The sequence below is a fragment of the Gavialis gangeticus genome, unplaced genomic scaffold (genome assembly GCF_001723915.1).
Source record: "Gavialis gangeticus isolate Ggan-Ray unplaced genomic scaffold, GavGan_comp1, whole genome shotgun sequence".
Lineage (NCBI taxonomy): Eukaryota > Metazoa > Chordata > Crocodylia > Gavialidae > Gavialis > Gavialis gangeticus.
The window spans coordinates 62,026,001-62,046,723 of NW_017728993.1; the positions used below are offsets into that span (position 1 = coordinate 62,026,001).

At 46.7% G+C, this 20,723-nt stretch overlaps 1 protein-coding gene across 1 annotated transcript in view; it reads left to right on the top strand.

Annotated features, from left to right (window-relative positions):
* Window positions 1-20,723, top strand: part of ASTN1 (astrotactin 1) — a 154,746-nt gene that overhangs the window by 23,627 nt on the left and 110,396 nt on the right. Inside the window, exons 4-9 of the mRNA XM_019528349.1 lie at window positions 99-492; window positions 2,348-2,494; window positions 3,589-3,696; window positions 8,049-8,198; window positions 8,649-8,816; window positions 15,435-15,519. Coding sequence (XP_019383894.1) covers window positions 99-492; window positions 2,348-2,494; window positions 3,589-3,696; window positions 8,049-8,198; window positions 8,649-8,816; window positions 15,435-15,519 — 1,052 coding nt within the window. The remainder of the gene's footprint in view (window positions 1-98; window positions 493-2,347; window positions 2,495-3,588; window positions 3,697-8,048; window positions 8,199-8,648; window positions 8,817-15,434; window positions 15,520-20,723) is intronic.

Consider the following 20,723-nt stretch of genomic DNA (forward strand, 5'->3'; position numbering starts at 1 on the left):
CCCCTTTGGTTGTTTGTCCCACTTGCTGTTCAGCTACAGTAGCTGGGGGTGTGGCTGTTACTGGGTGCTAATACCTGTTGTTCTGGTCTCCTCTCCAGGGGGGAATGATTGCCTTGCTGCTGTCTATCCTGTGCCTGGTGTTGATCCTCTACACCCGTCGGCGATGGTGCAAACGGCGTCGGGTGCCGCAGCCCCAGAAGAGTGCCAGCGCCGAAGCAGCCAATGAAATCCACTACATCCCCTCTGTCTTGATTGGGGGCCATGGGCGTGAGAGCCTGCGCAATGCCCGTGTGCAGGGGCATAACTCCAGTGGCACCCTGAGCATCCGTGAGACGCCCATCCTGGATGGCTACGAATACGACATCACTGACCTGCGGCACCACCTGCAGCGGGAGTGCATGAATGGTGGTGAGGACTTTGCCAGTCAGGTCACCAGGACCTTGGACTCACTGCAGGGCTGTAATGAGAAGTCCAGCATGGATCTCACACCAGGTGTGTTGGCAGGGGGACACACAATGTGCCCTCAACATACTTCTCTGCTTCTCTCTGTCTGGGCTTGCCCAAGTTCTTTTCCTCTCCCTGTGTAAACAGGGCTGTTGCCAGCCCTGGGTTTTGGGTCATGTAAATGGCACCTCTTTATCCCTTTCCCTGTGCAGGTTTTCAGACCTGACCCTAGAGCCACAGCAAAGACATCGAGGGCAGTCTGTAAAGCCATTCGTTTGTGGTTTTCCAGCATGTGGGGCATCAGTGAGGTGCCCTTGGAGCCCTGTTTGGGGCCCTCCCCATAGGTTAGAGCTCCCTCGAAGCCAGCTGCAGCAGCAGATGGACAGCTATGGGATGTGGCATTGCGGAGAGCACCGGTAGTGCTAAACACAGAGCCAGGCTGTCAACATGGGCACCTATACCAGGACCTTCCTCTCCCTGCACAGACACCTAAGCCAGCGTGCAGATTGGAAAAGGCAGTGTGTGATATTGGCAAATGCAGCTCTCCACCTCAAGCTTCACACCCAGTCCTAGAAGCCTTTGTTCCTTGCGGAGCAAGGCGGGAGGGATGAGAGAGAGACATTTTGAACCTTTATTATAAATAAGTAAATGTTAAAAACAAAAGGTGCAAGTGCAGAAACATGTGCCACCCCTCCCTCCAGGGGCTGAGCAAGAAACACTTGTCAGTCACAAATGCTGGGTCACCAGACTGAAACCCCCAATGAGCGGCAAGAAGTTGTTGTAGACGCAGAAGAACCTAAACTGTTCTGGGAGCTGGGAGGGAACATAGGAAATCCAAGGACAAAGCTTCCAAAGTTGCCAAAGGGGCCTGACAGTCCAACTTATTTTAGCCATCCATGGAAATGGGCCACCCATTTTGTTTGGGCAGCTTGGAAAATCTCAGCCTGTGCTTTGTACCAAGTTATGGTGGCCAAATTAGATCCTGTCTACACAACAGCTTGTAGTAGTGATGTTGCTGGGTCAAGTGTCACTATTGGCACAGGGGCCCCTTGTTTCTGTTGACCTGGTCATACAGATAGATAGCTCTAAGGGCCCATTGGCGGACTCAGCAAGTTGCCTCCAAATAAAGTTGGAGTGTCCAGCCCAATTGCTAGCATTTCTCAAGGAGGAAAGGGTCAGTTCTCTTAACCAACTTCTGGTCTTCCCATGATTGCTTCTCTTCTTCCCTGGTTCCCTGGTGGGGGTCTGGGAAGAAAGATGGCCTAGTCATGAGGGTGGTGGCTTGGAAGCTGGGACATCCAGATTCACTTCCTTGCCTTGCCACTGAAACTCTGAGTGATCTTGAGCAAGTCAGTTAATCTCCCTCTGTGGGACCCCTGGAGGAAGTATGCTGACATTAGGTTCCACCAGATTTACTTGTAATCTGCATTGCCTCTCATGCCATTGACACCAAGGCTATGTTAGTATGGTAGACACAGAAGGAATTCCTTCCCCGCAGGGTAGATCCCTGATGAGGTGTTTCTTCTGCCACAGACTCCTTGCTTGTTGGATTTACTGGTGGTAGCAATGCACTGTTAGAGCCAGATGGCACCAGAGGGCAGGGATCTGTGAGCATGCTGCAGGTTACGATGGAGAGAGGCCACTTTCTGCCCATTTGCACCACCCCATATGCTTTGGAGTTGGAAGAAACCTGCTTCCCCTCCCTGCACGGACCTCATAAGTTTTGCTGGCCAGTCCACCATGTGAGATGTCTCTAGTCCCCGCTCCCAGACTCTTGGAAAGGATGCACATGCTTATTAATGACTTCTCGCTCACCTTTGTTTTTTTTTTTAAAGCCTTGCATTTATTTATTCATTTATTTGTTTTCTTCTGAACGTTTTTGCATGAAATTCTTCCTGTGCAGGAAGCGACAATGCCAAGCTGTCCTTGATGAACAAGTACAAGGATAACATCATTGCCACCAGCCCTGTGGACACCAATCACCAGCAGGCCACCTTGTTGTCCCACACCTCTAGTAGCCAGCGGAAGCGGATCAATAACAAAACAAGAGGTAACCCTGGGAAGCAATAAGGGAAGGGCATGGACTTCTGTTCATGCAACACAGCTAGATGCTCCTGAGACTTCATTTATGCTGAGGATTTGCCTCCATTTCAGCTGTTGGTGTAACTGTACCAGTATGACCCAACCCAGTGCATTTGCAGCAGTGGAACTTGCCCCAAGAGGCTCTACTAGCACAAATAGTAGTTTTGTTGGGTCATGGTAGGCATCTGCAGAGCAGGGCAGAATTCATGCTTTATAGGGCAGGGAGAGGGGGAGCACTTTGGGTTTCCCATAGCACCTTCTGGCCAGCCACAGCCTGTGTTGGTGATAGTAATGCCAATGTGATAGTCTCAATAATGGTTCTGAAGTTGGGACAAGCATCTGAGTCCTTTGAATGAGCATGGGGAGTTCATCTCAACCCCTTGGATCTACATGCTTGGTCTGTTACTCTCAAGGCTGCCATTTCTCACAGAGCTCATCAGTACTTGCTCTTACCTGGCTAGAAAATGCAGTAGGCACTGTGATGCTTGAACTTCTGGTCCAGACTGGGATCCACAAGTGCACAAGGAGAATGTGAAAAGCTAGCATAACTAAGGAAATAAGGAAGTGTAGCTCTATTGCCCTCCAGTAAGAGGTCTGGCCTGGAGGGAAATGTCCAAGAAATCTTACATTTCTAAATGGGCTATTTCAGAGCCTTTGAAGGGAAGCCCATACATTACTAACCATCCAGAAGGAGAGTGGCTGCAAAAGTAGGACCCCATAGTTGGGGCCAAAGTATGGGAGAATAGGGGGTATCTTTTGTAATGTGGTTGTTTCCTGTTCATAAAATACTAGGGGTGAGAAGCTATGAGCTTGTGGCTTCTTAGCAAGACTCCTTACAGGGAGAGTTCCCAACTCAGCCCATACAATCCCAACAATTCTGTGTAGCCTGGGTTGTCCTGATTTCATTGTCAGGTAATTCCCACTGTCATGAAGAAATGCCTGGGGCTAGGACCTTGTCAGGGTAAAAGGCAAGTTAGGTTGACCAAGTTTATAGTGTGTTTCCAGTGTTTTGTACCTTATTTATTTGTTTTTATTGTGGATTCTGTCTTTTTCTAACTATAGCTGGCTCAGCTTTCCTAAATCCTGAAGGGGATTCTGGGACAGAGGCTGACAATGACCCACAGCTGACGTTTTACACTGACCCATCCCGGAGTCGACGACGCAGTAGAGGTATGTGTTTCGGGTGGGAAGAAGGGAGGCTGTGTGTGTGTGTGAGAGAGGGAGAGGGGAAAAAGAGAGCACAAGAGCACCTGTGTGCACACTATGGTCAGGGGAACAGAGGTGCTGAATCAACAAGAGAAAAGATCCCTGCTGGGCATAGAGTCCTGTTAGAGTTGTTTCTCTGGGTGCATTTTCGTATCTCACTCTCTATCCAGCATGAAGGTTTCAAGAGATAGTGGTAAGTGCTCCTGGCTAAACTCTGGTCATGCCAGAATCAATAGTGAAAATGCTCATTGACTTCATTAGGGCCAGGACTTGGCCTTTATCCTTGCTGCCAACTTGTGCCACTCCCATAAAGCAGCAAAGTCCCCCCTGCAAAATGTTCAGCAGAGAGTTGGAGGTTTTCCCCTTCCTGGGGCAGCTGAGTTCTGTTTTATCTTTAACTTGTTCTTCCTTAGCTGGCTCCATGCTACAAACGTGCAGCCTTGTGGGTTCTTTATAAACCCCAGCTGTGGCTGTGATGTTCCCCCTTCCCCCCACTGAATGCTTTGTGGTGTAGGTCAGGAATCCAAGCCAGAGTGGATTTTCACAATTCAGAAGATGCTTACGCTATCATCTAATCCTTAACCAGTCAGCCAGCTGCATAATGTTATTTGGTAGATCTTCTCAGTAGAGGATGAAATACATTCAAATTTTGCTGCAGGCATCTCCCTGGATTTGTTGTATATTAATGAGTAACATGCTTCAAAGGGTGGCCTCTGTGCCTCTCTGTTTGGCATATTACTGCTGTTGCTTTAATAAAACAATCTCCAGCAGGTAGGGGAAACCAGTTGAAAAAATGCCATTTATTGTCAGTCTGTCATCAGCAATGGGCAATATGCAAGCAGAGAGAAGGCAACAGAGCCTGACTTGAAAGCAGTGAGCAGCGATTATAAGAATCCACCCTTTCTGTATAGATGGGAATATGAAACTGAAACGTCTGAAGTATAATTGACCACACCATCCATAAATAAAATGATAAACACGGTTGTTCTTACATCAGTTTTTTTTATGTCTTGTGCCTCAGCCACAGAAGACCTTCAAAATAGGGATTGAAACCTTGAACTTGATTCAGTATTCTGTGGGAAGGAAAGGAAAAAAAAAAAGCAGGCTTGACTACTCATGGCAGCCTGTTATCTAGGAGTCATGCTACAGCATTGTGCATTAACAGGGATTTCCAAAGAGTGGAAGGCTTTACGATATTAGTCACAGATGCTGCTGCATAAGAGTTTAGCATCTGGGGGTACATCTACATATGTGCCTGCATTTTATGCGCAGCATATTTAGGCACATTAAACTGGGCCCCTGCACACATCTGAACATGCAACTGTGAACAGCAAATTTGCTGCTGTGGGGAGCAGTTCAGTTTAGGGCTGCCTTTGCCCTGCTCTGCCTGTCTGCAGCAGCCAGGGGGAGCTCCAGGCTCCCCCAGATGCTAGCCCAGGGCTGTCAGGGAGTATGGGGGCTCGTCCCGATCTCTGTGGGTAGCTGCCTTCCAACCATGTGGAGATCAAGACCCATCCAACATAGCTGGGAGGCAGTGTCCTTCCCAGCTGAGACAGCTTTCCCAGCCACATGGAAATCTGGATGGATCCTGATCTCCACATGGCTGGGAGGCTGCATCTTGCTGAGCTGGGACAGCTGTCCTTGCTCCCTGTGGCCCCCTGCTGCCTAGGCTGACTGGGAGCAATTTGCTTCCAGTCAGCATGTATGTGTGTACTTTGGTGCATTAGTTTAATGTGCCGATTTCTAGTACCTGTATCTACAGATACTAGAAAATAGTGCATTAGATTAATCTACTATGCAGTAACTGCTGCGTATATGTAGACGCTAATGCTTTACTGTGCATTAGATTATGCATAGTATGTAGACACACCCAGTGGGTAGTTAGAGTACCCTTAAATCATAGGCTGAATTTACCAGTTACACGTGTGCAGCTCCTACCCGAGGAAACTTAACAGCCATGGCACACTCTTCACAATACTTTCCTTTGTCCCCAGTGTCACCTTTGTCTTGCTCAGGTGTTGTATCAGCTACCTATTCTTAACTCTAGAGCTAGTTGTATCCTGGTACTGGACTATCTTGTTGGCAGTGATAGAGTTTTATGTGGGGAATGATGGGTAGAACAATGTGTCATCTATTGTCACTTGAGTCACCGTCATCTAACTAGTTAATTGAATGCTGAGGATGACGATAAGGACCAGAGAGAGAAATGATTCTTGTGAAGATGCAGGTTCCCATTGCTGTCCACTAGGTACATCCCTTTGGGAAGTACTTGGACCATTTTAGTGCCTTACCTGGGACATCTACCACCTTGGTCTTGTGAAACAGCAGTGTCTCATGGTCAGGAATGTCCAGCGCTGCAGAGAATTCCAGGGCTATGAGAACAGATTCTTTCTCCTTTGTGTTTTGATAGGAAATCATCCAGCAGTGCCATTCGAGATGGTTTTACCATCCCGTTCTGGCCTGAATCCAGTTTATGGTGGGTGCAGTATTCTGAGCTTATAATTAGCTTTTGACTAGCTCCTCTGAACCTGCTCAGGAATGGCAGGCTTGAATACTGGGAATTAACTAGCAAGAAAAAATGTATACATAGTAAAATCTAACAGTGTTAGTAGTCCTATATGAAGGAGGAAGGAAAGAGCCCCCCTTTTTAAACACTTTGGCTACTGCAGTTCAGAGTACCTCCTGTTTCTTGTTGTTCTTTCCCAATCCTGGAGAGGTATTATGAATTGAAGTTGGAAGTTTTGTCCTGGGAGTCACCAGATTGTAGCAATTAAAATGTATGGCGAGTCAGAGCTGGAGTATAAATATTTAGGCATATACCTTTGATAAGAAGTCCAAGGAAGTCAGACTGAAGCTTTTCAAGGCAGATCAACTCAGACCTAAGTAAGTTTTCTCTGTGTGACTCCTTCAGATGAGCTATTAAAAGCCAAGGTCCTATTTGCCTTGGACAGTCAAGATCCTGTGGCACCTATTCTCTGGAGCCTAGGAAGTTGCTGTCATTGAGAAACAAATCCAAAGGAAGTCCAGAAAGGTGAAAAAAAATGAAACCTGCATCTGTCTTTTTTTCTGATTGTCTCTGACCTGCTTTAAAGTCAAGTCAGTACAATGCACTGGTATATACAATAGTGTTGTGAAACCTAAACTTTTGTGTAACTAGCCATTGAAGAAGAAAAGAATCATCGTCAGTAAAAATGTTGGAAGTGGGGGCTGAATTCTGCTCTCAGGCTGGTGCATAATTCAAAGTGGCTTCAGAGAATGACTTCACTGGACTTATTCTGGGTTTACAGATTTGCTACTGAGAGAAGCATTTGGACCAGTTTCCTTTTCAGAAGGTTTTGGGGAGGGGAGTGGGAATTGACCCAATGTCTTGGCCTCAAAATGTACCCTCCTCTCACTGGAAGGCAGTGTGCTGTTTGGCCATCTTCCTACTACTGTGTTGTCGACTACACGTGGCACTTGAGGATGAAGTAATGATACCTGGTGTAATTTGTAAAGTGATTTGGGGTGAGCATCATTTATGTAGGTGTGAGGCAGATTTGTGTGTGATTTCTAACTAGCCATTTCCTCCCTAAATCTGGGTCCCATGACATCCTGCGGGATAGCTTCTTTCACATACATGTACTCATGTTACAGGATGCCTCAGAGCAGCTCTCCCACCCCTGAAAGATTCTAATAGCTGTTAGGCCTCAAGTTAAGAAAGTTTTAGGTGGTTTTACCCTCTTTCCCCTACTCCTATTACATCATGGAGTTGCCTTTTTCCCTGCTCAGGTATTGGGCCAAATGTCAGAGAGGGGGCAGGTAAGAGATTACAGGATTCCCAGCTGCTGGAGGATGTGAACAGAAGCTGTCACTCAAAATTTGTAGCTGAGACAGTGACAGAACCAGTTGTAAAAGCTGAATAGGTTTAAGCAGTCCATGGAGCACCTTTAATAATCTTTGGGAGCCTGATGTGTGCAGACTCATGGGCTGATAGCAAGGAATGCTACAGCAAGTGTTTAAGGGCACAGCCACTTTGTTATTAGCATCACTACCTCCCTACCACCCAGGACAGCTCAAGGAAAGCTGCAGGCTCTCTACTTATGATTCCTTTGATCCCAAAGGGGTTTTGGGTGGATAAAGGGATAAGGCTTTGCTTGGGAAGATGGCCTCCTTAGGGTCTTCTCTGCTGCATCCAAAGCTATTGACAAGAAGGTGGGAGCATGTGGAAAGAGAGGGAGTTGGGCATCTCTCAGGACTATATTCTAGTGATGTTGATGTAAGAAGTTGATGCTGTGACTCTGATGCCTCTGCTCTGTATCTCTCTTCTGCTGCTCCAGTGGGCTCACCCAGGAGTCCTGTGAACAAGACCACTCTGACTTTGATCAGTGTCACCAGCTGTGTGATCAGCCTGGTGTGCTCGTCCCACATGAGCTGCCCACTCATTGTCAAGATCACCCTGCATGTTCCTGAGCACCTCATTGCTGATGGTAAGCAAACACCTCCCTCTCTCTTCCTCCCTTCCCTCTCTCCCACTGCTCCTCCCACTGTCTGACTAAGAGGGGAATGGATGAGGGGTTATGCTGAATCAAAAGTGTATGGGCCTGCCAAGCCTCACCTCTGGCATACTGAGTCCCTTCAGGCAAGTGGAACATTATGATGCTGAACAATTGTCATATGGAACTTGATGTGTGTGGAATATCCCAGGAGAGCCTGATCGTTTTGGGAAAGTGGTCTGAAATTATGGGCTGGAGCAGGCCGACTTGCAAAGGCCTCCCTTTCTGGGTCACCACCCCTGGCACAGAGGCTGTATGTGTGAGGAGGTTTATTTCTCTTACAATTTGATTTGAGAAGGACCTAGTTACTGCAATGGGTTTGAGGGGAGTTTCCTGTCTCTGTGATGGTAGTTCCAGCCTTTCCACTCTTTGCTTCTCTTTCAGGAAGCCGCTTTATCCTGCTGGAGGGCAGCCAGCTAGATGCCAGTGACTGGTTGAACCCAGCACAGGTTGTCCTCTTCTCCCAGCAGAACTCCAGCGGGCCCTGGGCATTGGATCTGTGTGCCCGACGACTTTTGGATCCATGTGAACACCAGTGTGACCCAGAAACTGGTATGTAGGATCTGTCTCTCTTGGCCTGAATGGGATCAGTGAGATTAACTACTGGTCATGTATGACAGGTTTGGCCTCTGGGGTCATTTTAAAGGCTACTGATTTGTATCTGAAGAGCACCTTGTGAGTGCAACCAGCTGCATAGTCCAGTGGGCACCTTGCTCTTGTGGATGAAAATTTTGGTATGGACTTGAAGACCTGACCAAGTCTTCCTGATCCTGATCAATAAAGGATCAGGTGCTTGTTTATATTAGATCCCTGGTTATTTTGACAACACTGATAGCTTTCTGTGAGGGATCACTCATTTCTATCCTCTTTCCCACAGTGCTTGTCAAGGGAGGGCTCAGATGTAACAAGACCAGGTCTACCTGTGAGCTGTGAGAAAAGTCCCTATAATCTTTGATTGGTATTTCATGCCACAGAATGAAAAGTAGATTGCTGAGGTCCCAGTGCAAGGCTTTGAACCTTCTCTCTATTGTTCTGCAGGAGGAGGGAAGTGAGGCTTGATTCGGGGCTGTATCTTGCCTTTGTTCCCTTCCATTTCTATACAACTATAGCTGTCATTCAAATAGGTAGAGCTGTAGCCACAGCCTGTAAAGAGGGGGGTACAGTCATTCACCATTTGTGAGTGCAAAAGGAGTATGAACAACATGGATGCAGGTATCCCATCCACGTGGTGCATGAAATTAACCTAGTACACATCATTAACACTGTGCGTAATGCCAACACAAGACTACAGGGATGTAGATCAGGCTACTAGGCCTTGAGGTAGCAGTCAGATGGAGAAATTCAGGACACCTGTAGCTAGCTAAGCTGAGATGCACAGGGCACGGCCACATTACCTCTGTGCTGTTGCTGAGAGCCCTCCTGTGAAGCATGTTCCATCCATTTGCTCCTGCTTTGCATGGGCCACCCCCCCAGCGATGACAGAATTTAACTGTAGCATGGAGCACATGTCTAATGTGGCTCTCAGTCTGTCTTGCCTGGCTGTGCTTCTTGGTATGTGCTCAGGGCTGCCATAAAGCAGTTGTGTTGGCTTATTTCCAGGAGGTAGCATGTGCAGAGCAGAAGCGGGTGAGCGAGCCACACTTCACAGCAGTGTTCTGGGAGCAGCTAGAGGTGGTGTTACTGAGCCCATAGTGTCATGATGAGAGCCAGGTACTTAGGGGAGCTTGGGGATAGGGAGCAAAGAGACTAAGTCTCCCACATTTGGGAGGTGTTCTGGGACAGGAGCTGGCATTTCCTTTTCCCCTTGGCCCCTGCAGCTCCCAATGCTTTGTAGCTCATCACACCGTGGTCCTGTTGCTTGGGGATGTGCCCCATCCTTGGCTGGGAAGCAGCTCTCTCTGCACCTGCCAGTACACTGTAGCCAGCGTTACCTTCCTTCAGGTTGCAACTTGGCTTGAGTACATTAAGGTGTATCAATGTTTTTGGCAGGGGAAGTGGCTGAGGGAAGGTGAATTTTGTCAATCCAATGCATCCCACAGCTGCCTCTGCCAGCTGGGTACAGCCACATGCTACAGCTGCCTTCTATCTCTGGCAAATCCTAACGAGGGACAGTGATAGAAATGCTTTCAGCCTTCCCCCAGGCCAATCTGCCTCTCTGCATAAGAGACCTTTCTGCTGCAAGGTGCTATCCACAGCTGCAGGGACTCTGGCCCAGTGGCTACTATGAAGGAGGGTGCAGTGCCAGAGAGAGCTTAGCTTTCTAAGGTGGGATTTTCAGAAGCTCTCAGTGCTGGCCTGTCTCTGCTCCCATTGGATCAGTGGGATTATTACCAATGATTTAGAGTTCAGCTGCTGATGTCAATGAGAGCTGTGTCAGGTTGTTGCTGACCGCTTTGAAAATCCTACCTTGAGTTCTTTGAGGTGAAGGTGTTTATGAGCAGAATATTGCTGTGGCACAAATGTTTTGTACCAGTAATGGGCCAGAGCCACAGCTGGCGTAAATCAGTGCAGCTCCACCAGAATCTGCTTCATTGAACTTGATGGAACAGGACTGAATTGGAAGGAGCATTGCCCACCTACAGCAGCTGAGGAGATCTGTTTGTCTGCATCTGTCTTTCACCTCTTTGTAAGTCCCAAGTGGTAATGCAGAATATCGGATAATCGCATGCAGTCCACAAGCCATAATGTCAATGGCAGAAATGCAGATAAGGCAACCTCATGTGAGACGCAACCCATCCCTTCCCAGGACAAAGGTGCATCCTCTTTTTGTGGTAACTAGATGTAGCCAGGCCTGAAAGAAAGAGGAATGCTGGACAAATTGGGATCCAGGTTAGGACTTCTTCAGCAGGGCTCCATCACTCAAGGTAGTGTACTTCAAATGAGAGGGAAAAGCTGAGATGTGCTTAAAACAAGTGAATCAACCCATGAGGTGACAGCAGGGAGTTAAGTGCTCCAGTGACTTTGTTCTTGCTGCTGCTTTGTTCTGGGAGAGCCCTTGCTATCTGCAGTAAAAACTTTTTTTAAAGCTCCCTCCATGCTTCTATTCGTTGTCTCCATAATAAACAGAAAGTGTAGGAGTCTGTTTTCATTACCAACCCCCGACTTCCAACACTGTGTTGTATTTTTTTAATCTACTGTCTCACTGAAAAGCATCATCACCCAAGACCACAGGCTGCCTCTGCACTACTGGTCCCTTTGATGTCTACCTATCAAGGGCCAAGGGAGAGAGACTGCATTGTAGTTGAGCAAACTGAGAGCCTAGGGGGGGCCTGAGCCAGACATCCCAGCTTTGCAGGTCCCAGCACTGCTGGGAGGAGGCAGGACCCCCTGCTATTCTGCAGTTGTTTCTGCTCCTTGTTTTTTTCCTTTAGTGAAATCATCCATTCTTATCAAAATGCGCATATGTCTCTCATTGTCCCTAGTGCCTCATCTGGGTTCATTCCCAGTTATTCATTCTCTCACAGTTTGCTTTTGGGTGTGATCTACACTGCAGTAACAAAATCTTACAAAACCTTTCTGTATAAGAAAACAGTGTCACAGTATTTTACCATAAAGCTGGACCAGATTCAAGTCTCAGTGTCCTTACTGTGGTGTGAATCTGGAATACTCCTGCCAGAAGAAGTGTGGATGTGTAAGGGGAGGTGATGTGCATTTTTCTGGTTAATGCTGCAAACATTTTGACAAGTTGGTTATTGTAAGCCTGATCATCACTTGGCATGGACAATGTGCATTGAATTCAGCGGAGCCAGATCACTTGTATCGGCTGAAAGCCTGCCCGTTGGCCTGCTTTTAGTTTTTGTTTTGCCTGTTGACATGAGAGGAGATATAGCATGTAGGATACAAGGTCAGCTGAACTGCGTGTTGCCCTGTGTCCAGTTCACCATTTCTCCACTGAGCCATCAGAGTCCTGAGTGAATATTGTGCTGGGGATTGTTCTGTCTGGAAATTGAAGCCCTCTCTTCATCCATGGACCAGCAGGGGTGGCATTAGCTTCACCTTGCTGCAACTTGCTCCCAGCTTGAGAGAAGCTCTTGGGCTGATGGCAGTTCAGGCTCCATGCCTCATCCCCTCTGAGCAAGCTGCAACCAGGCACACCAAGAATAGGATGTTGCTCACCAGCTTATTTCAGGGAAACACTGAGAAATATGCTCAGTGCTCCCCTGACTCTTGGGAGTGGTTGACTGGGGTTGGGTTTGATCCGTGCAGCAAAGATGCAAGTTTCCATTTTCAAGCGCTGGTCACATCTCCGTATCTCTTTCTAGACATGCTATGCTATCCACAGCCTTTCTCCCCATATTCAAATTAATGAACTGCTCTCCTCTCACTTATGCTGGAGCAACCCCCACTGGGAATAGCTGCAGGTAGAAATCAGCCGCCTCCTCCTTTGTTGTTGTTGCTGATGATATTACACTAGTCTGCAGAATCTCCAGCCAGAATCAGGGGCTCTGTTATGCCAGGTGTATGTGGGGAGCAGCCCATCCCCCAAAGATGCAGTCTAAATCTAGAAAAGAGAGGAGGTGTCTTGTCTCAGTTCTACAGGTCAGGAATTGAAGGACACAGAGGCTAAGTGACTTGGTCAAGGTCACATGAGAAGTCTGTGGCAGAGCAAGGAAATGAACCCTAGTTTTCTGAGTTCTTAACCAGTCTCCCAACTGCAAAGCATCATCTCCTCTTTGTAGGCAGTCAGGCAAATGCTGTGCTGATGCACACCCAGCACAATTTCAGTGAGTTTGCTGTTGCTGCTCCAAGCTTAAGCCACTATCAAATACAGAGCAGTCTCTCCTGTCTGTTCAGTTTGTACCTGCAGACTGTCTTGGACTCTTCCTGTCTTTACAGTTACGACTCACTTCCGTGTTGGATGCCTCTGCTTGCTACAGAATCAGCGTTCCATGCATTCACAACCATCTGTCACAGCAGATGCAGTCCCTCCAACACTCCTTGCTTGGGGAAGCATTAGACATCCATTACAAGGTGGGGGAGTAAAATCCAGAGGCCTTACATATATATCTTATAGGTGCATGGCCCTTTAATAGCAAGAGGTTGCTTTGTCCTTATGGACTTCATACTCTTTGGACAGTATTGACTCTGGGCTATACTCTCTGCTGCCTAACTTATACCCAGAGCAAACTGACTCAGAGTAAGTTTGTGCTGCAATTAGCCATCTAAAAGCAGGGATATGTGAACTGATTCTGATGGAGTATCCAGGGAGAACCTTTGCCCCAAACTCATACTGCACCAGTCCTTCCCACAAAGACTTTGGTGTTTCAGATTCAGCCATGAACAAGGGGTGAAGTTGGCCTCTTGTAGCTGAAGTGGGAATTCAAGGGCATGCACATCTTCCATTCATGGCACTCATTGTTTGTTGGGTAGTTTCCTCTGCACTCCATTCACAGAGAAGACGCACCTATTACACCTCCTAGCTGTAGGTCGTATTTAGTGCCAACTGTAACTGCTTCCCTGACCCCTAGCACCTCCGGTTCCAATCCACAGTCCCAGCCAAGATGGTAGCCATCTAGTAGACTTTTGCATGGAGTTGATTTTATCCAGGTAGTGGAAGTAGTGACACCATTCAAGGTTACCTGACTCTTATAGTATTTGAGGGCTGAATGGGAATAAGGAATCGTGGAAAGGTTATGAGTGAAATAGAATTTTGTACAGTCCATTCTTTATTTTAGTGTGCCATCAATCAGGCATTTTACTTTCATTTAAAATAAATCCAGTGGGAGGAAAATAGTAGCATTAGTATTGCACCAGAATCAGAAAGCTGGCCACGACTTGGATGTCTAAAGATAGGCTCATAAATCCATACCTGGGTTCCTAAGTAATAGCTTGATTGTTTTCAAAAGCACTGGACAGCCGCAAACCAGTCATGTAAGGCAGGCTATTAGACAGAGTGTCTAAATGTCGATTTAGGAATCTAACTTAAGTGTCTAACATTTGAAAATGTTAGCCAAATATTCCCAGAGTTACTGTCACAGGACCATATAAGGTATGTTGTAACATAAGATATAAAGGTGTAAGCCCAATCAGCAGTCGTTACATACACAATCTTAATTTGATCAAAGACAACTTTACTCTTAACTGTGGGTTTCCCTGCCACGTGTACATTAAATTTCTCCATCGTTACGTTGTCTGTAGCATTTTCTTCCAGTAAAGCATTTAAACACATCCGTGGCTTTGGGCCTGTAAGTAATCCCATCACAGTCCTTACAGTTAAGTGTGTGCTTAAATGTTTTGCTGGACTGGGAGTTAAACCAGTTTATAAATAGTAATTAACCAAGAGTCCAGTCAGCCTAGTACACAGCTCAGGGCAGAAGCCCGGAAGGGAGTAAGGGACTTCACCTCTTTGTGCAGCATATATTGGAGTCAGAATGACAACCCAGATTCTCAAGGGAGTGAAAGGACTATGTGCTTTCTGTTGCCCTGGGGAATGCTTCAAAGAGGGCAGGGAAAGGAGGAGAGTAGGCAGTACAGTGGTTCAACTGTCCTTTGTCATTGGCTTTGCGATGGCTGCATGCTGCCCACAAAAGGATGCTCACCATTTGTATGTGTTTCCTCTTATGCCCATCTTCTCTCTTGTGGTTCCTTGACACAGCCCCTCTGGCTGTAGCACAAACATGGGAGATTAAATAGCCCTCCTGTTTGCAATCATTATGTAATTTTCTTAATACTATATTCAAGTGTGTGTGTGCAAGTGAGCGAGTGAGCAAGTGAGCTTTTTTTCCTGCTGCACTACTATTTGTGATATTTGCTGGTTCTCCCTCTTGAAGAAACGGTCTCTGAGCTGGTGAGGGCAAAAGAGCTACTAAGCATGGAAGACTTGCTGTTTGTGTGGAGCTACCAACCTTTAAAGCAGGAGTTGGGGACTGGCACTGACTGCTGTGGTAATTTCTGGGGAAAGGAAAGGTGATCCTCTGATGAGAGTGATGATTCATCTCCTTCCGTGTTGTGGCACCTGCTGTCGATCCCAGGGCAGGGATGAAGGTAATCTGTGCTCTTTGTCCTTCAGATTTTCCTGACACAGGGAACCTGTCTACTGTGAGTGCCACCTCCTTAGCTGGTTTGATTAGGAGGAGAAGATCAGACCCTTGGTTCATCTAGTTCAGCATCCTGCCTCCAGCAGCAGCTGGTACCATTCATACTCCCTTATGTCCTCTTTCTTGTTCTTAGGTGAGTGCCTTTGCTATGAAGGTTACATGAAGGACCCCGTGCACAAACATCTCTGTATCCGGAACGAGTGGGGCACAAACCAGGGGTAAGTCCCATCATCATGAACAGCAAGAATCTCCTGACTGCACAACCAATCCCAGCTATGATGTCCTTATGGAAGAGTTGTCTTGGGCGGGAATTGAACAGCAGTGAGCCTCAGCTGCTTGAGCCAAAGGGCCTGGAAGCAGCAGACTCAGGCTCCTTAATGGGGTCTGGTTACTGGAGGAGAACAAAGAGGACAACTTGGCCAGAGTTTTCTGAGGTTACTTTATTTTGGGTCAATGATTGCCAGCTTTATAAGGCTTTTTACAGACTAACCTCCATGGGAAGGTGGGCTTTATAAAGAGTAGATCTTTTTGGACACATGTGGTGGGCTAAGGGAATGCACTTTTCATTGAAAAATGAACTAAAATTATACTGGAGAAGAGTGTACTCTGGAGCAAGCTGGGTTTAAATTTTGCTGCAAGGGGCTTTTGGTTTCTAGTGACCAGCAGAGTAGAAATACTGCAAAAGTGTAAATGTGTGGTGGGGGAAAGCAGCTCTTTATTGAATTAAATGTGGAAATGAATGATCCATTCAGTATAGAATTCTGTCTGCTCTTCGTGCTTATGTTATGCTCAACGGGCCATATCCTTAGCCAGTGCCAGTTTATACCAGCTGAAGATCTTGTGTGATATGTTTTATGGTACCCGTTAATTTTCAGTGTGCCACAGAGCTTTAGGCTGCATTGTAGAAGTTGTTAGCTGGCTCAAGAACAGCTGGCAGCCAGGAAGAATGGGAGACACTTTGAGAGATTGGCACATTGGCTAGATATTTGTGTGAAAATGATCAGCAGTGAATAAGACTGATTATTTAAATTATCATTGTTAGGTTTCAGAGCAAACAGCCACTGGGTTAATAGGGGCAGCCGACACCTTAGCACTCTCATCCATCATCCAGGATCCAACAGTTTTGTGCTTGCTTTGTTTTGGAATGTTACATTCGCAATCCCACGTGCTAGAAAAATACAAGTTTTAAATGAAAGCTAAGGATTCAGGACTGCAGTTTTAAATTGAAGGGTGGACACTGGGCATAATCTATGGCTGTGGACTCAGGGGGTGTACAGATTGCTGTGTACCATCAAGTGGACCGAAATAAACCTTAAATAACAGGTAATAGCAGCAATGATGCTCTGAATTTAGGGGCAAGGTCCAGTGGCTGGGTTTGTTGTTCTGGCTGGACTTTATGCATTTATCTAACCATAATAATCAAAATGTCTTTCATCCAGTGTGCTTGATACTTAAGCCTCCTAACATCCTAGAGAGAGAGGGAAGGGAGGATTGCTTTGGCCTCACTAGTGAAGATGTGAGCCTAATACCCTCTGCTGAATACAAACAGCACTGTTTTCCTGCCTAAGGTTCTCCTCCGCTAGCTGTGAGCCAAACCCTGAGAGGTGCCCAGCACCTCCAGCTCCTCCCATCAGGACTGGGTCTGTAGCTAAATTTGAATTCTGAATGAATTTTGTCCTGGCTCTAAAGGCTCGTTTGTGTGGCTACATTGCCCTCTAGTGTTAACACAAAGCCTAGAGAGAAGATCAGGATACTGCCCAGTGTCGTGGCTCTTTTAACCCAAGTGATAGCCATGCACGCAGCAGGGGCTGACCGCTCTGAGATCCACCCCTACTGCTGCTGTAGAGTTCCAGGAAGCTGTGAAGTCATTACAGCTTCACCTGCATAGTACCTGTGTGACTCAGTTTTTCTTTCTGTGACTATTCAAGGTAATGCAGGGAGACAGTAGCTGTCTTGGAAACTGCTCCCTGGTCTCCGGAGCTCTGTATTGTGCCACAATGGCAAGGCCATCCTCTCCTCTCTAGCTCAGCTTTCAGTGATGCAAAGCACAGTAATTTTATTTGCAAATGATACCAGGTCTTTCAGATACCAGGCAGAAATAATATAAAGAGGCCTGGAGAGACTCGAACCATGGTCTAGAAAATAACAAAATGAGATGCAGTCAAGTAAAATGCAAACTAATGAGTCTGAGGAAAAATAACTTGCAATGCAGATACTCACAGAGAAGGAGTGCTTTGCAGAGCAGCAGTGCCGAGAGCAAGGCTGGGCTGATTACCTACATCCCGTTACATCAGAGCTAAGAGAGCCCTATTTTCAGATACGCTGATGTGGGCATCTTGCAGCAGCAATGGATGCTGCTCCGGGCAGGTCCAAATTAAGAGCAGAATTTTCAGTGTATTGAGCGCTGCCTAAGCAAGTTGAAAATTGGTTGAATTAGACTCTTGAATCATGTGGGAAAGGATAAGACAGATGCTGTTTGCAGTGCATCTTTTAAGTACTGATAAGCTAAACTGAAAGTTGCCTTGGTTTTCAGACGCAAATTTCCTTGTTTCAATGAGAAGTCCCCATTTTCTGAATGCATTCATTTCTGTTTTTGGAAGCAGCCTCAGTTTTTGGTCCAACAATGTCTGATTCGGGAATGAGGGAATTACCTTTGGGTAGGAAGGCACCAGGTCCTCAACTAGTGGATAATTGCCACAGCTCCCTCAAAATCCAGCAGCTGACACTCTAGTTTGTATGCCCCAGTTCTATTCTTTCAGTTGTTCCTGGATGAATAAATGTATAAGGCACGCTCCTTTTCTCCCTCAGAAGAAGATGGCCACCATTATACAGGGCCCACCAAAAAATAAAAGGTGTGAGCCATCCTCACAGGTCTTGATATAATGTGGCAGTGCAGAAAGGGAGTCCAGGTCCCCAGGCAGGCCCCAGCTAGGTAGCAACTCACACATGTTTTTAGCTAGCCTTCACTTATTGCTGTACTGCTGGATGGCAGATAAATCCTCTCAGAGGAGAGGAGTGATTCTGGTGCCAGCATTCACACCTGGATTACTTCTCTCTCTGCTCAGTGTTGCTCCTGCATACCTCGTGAGACCTGTTGGTCAGGTAATACAATCTGGAAATACTCCGTGCCAGAAAAGTCCTCACTTTGCTACCCTAGGATGGCACTTGGCATGTGTTTTGCTGCTCAAATGCTCAGACACTAGCATTTTTAGTGCAGTTAGCATGTCCTAAGTGTGACGTGCATCCAGGTCCTAATTCTGTCACTCATCCCCTCTCCTATACTCTGTGTGTGTGTGTGTGTGTGTGTGTGTGTGTGTGTGTGTGTGTGTGTGTGTGTGTCCCTGTCCCTGTCCTTGCCTTGGGAATCTTCCAAGGTTTTATCACATCTGTCACTATCACCTTTCTGCTGTTGTTTTTCAATTACTCCTTGTGCCCATTCATTGTCCATATCTGCTCACATCTTTCTGATGTAAAAGGATTTCAGATGTATTGTGTTTCAGTATGTTGCATAAATGTGGGGCCAAAACCCTCAAATATGCTTTCCAATTTTAAAGTTATGCCAAAAAGCTTTGATGTAAGGAGGTAATACCTTGTTCTTGTGTAGGCACCAGAAATGTCATGGGAACCAAGGTGAAGGTCCTCCCAAGCTTAGTTGCCCATAGCATGATTGAGGCACACCTGTTTCTATAGTGAACTGTGTACAAGACAATGTATTGCAAGCCAGACATCCAGCTTGAATGGACCATTTGGAGCTATTGGCATGTGGTTCTTATGGGTGCTGTGAGCAACCTTTAGCAAAAGTTTCAAGTGGGTCTGAAATTTGTGTTTCTGAAGCCATAGCTGAACACCTGAAATGTTCTACTACTCTGTTCTAGTAGTGTAGGTTGTAGCAGAGTTGGTTTAAGGACATAGGCAAACAAGGTTTTTTGGGTAAATCTGATATTGTTTATTAGACCAACTCAAATAGTTGGAAATAATTCTTTTTTGCAAACCTTCGGACACATTCATCAGGCTGAGGAAGCATCTGCAGTTGGTCTGTGCTCTTCCTAGATGGATTGAATAGAAAAGAAGCCAGAGGCTGGTATGCGTGCAAGAAAGTCAGTCGGTGACAATGTAAATAGGAGTCAATGTAAATAGGAGATTGAGCGGGGAGAAGGGAGGTGGAAGGGAGGGGGCTGGGGAATGAATATAACTGGCAAATAGTAGAGGGGTACCTGGGGAGTCAGGTCTTAGGCAGGTTATAATGTGTCATAAATCCAAGGTCTATATTTAGTCCATAATTTTTTGTATCCAGTAGGTTGATGAAGTGAAGCTCGTAGGCTCATTTGTGAAAGGTGTCTTGTAAATTCCCTTTGAAGATTAGAACTGAGGGATTGTAGAGAGAGTGGTTTTCTTGTGAGAAATGTGGGTAATTGGGTATTCTTGTCTTTGATAGATTTCCAGCGTGCGTTCATTCTGGTACGCAGTTGTTCTTTGGTCTCTCCTATGTATTTTCCATCAGGGCATTTACTGCATTGAATGAGATGTATTACATGTCTGGAGCTGTAAGATCCAGGAAAGCTGATGGCTCTGTTGTGGGGTGTAGTAATTGTGGGAGTGGTGGAGATATTGTAGTCAGGTTTTACATTTCTTGTCGTGGCATGTTCTGGATCCATTTGGTGTGTTTTGGGCTGTAGGAAGTTTTCTTCTGGTGATGAGGTTAGCGAGGTTCGGTGCTTGTTTAAAAGCCAGGATGGGTGGTTCTGGGACGGTCTCTTTAAGAATTGGGTCTTTTTCTAGTACTACTGCTCTGTTCTGGCATGGAAGCCGTACACTGCTTGGTAAATAAAGTAATAAAAGCATCTAGGCCCTACTTTCCATATAGCTCCATTTCAAAGGTCTTGAGACTAGTAGTAGCTCTTACAATCATCTGGGTCAGTGGTGCCCAACCTTCCAGCCCCATGGGCTTGGACGAGTGGCATGGGATCAGTCTACAGGCTGGATTCTGTGCAGGATCAGCACGTGGGGTGCTACTGCACTGTGCACTGGCCTGATCCTGTGTGCTGAGATCCAGCTGTACGCTGGCCCCACCCCATGTACCCAGATCTGGCTGTGCAGCAGTCCAATGTGCTCAGGGCAGGGCCATGTTATCTAGAGGTGCACTGATAGAGATTTTTTTGGGCTGATACTGTTGGCTGATTTTTAATGAGCCATATTGGCTGATTCTGATCCAATTGTCATTATGTGACCCAGCAGCATGGAGGGCAGCATTCAGCTGGTAAGTCTGTTGTCGGGGAAGGAAAGGGCATGGACAAGGCAGACCAAGGTCCCTGTGGTGAGAGAGGGAGTGGGGCTGGTGCTGGGGCAGGCACTGCACAGCTGGGGCAGGATGGGGTATGGGGCGGAGCTTCAGCTCATCCAGGGATGTGGACGGGGGGGGGGG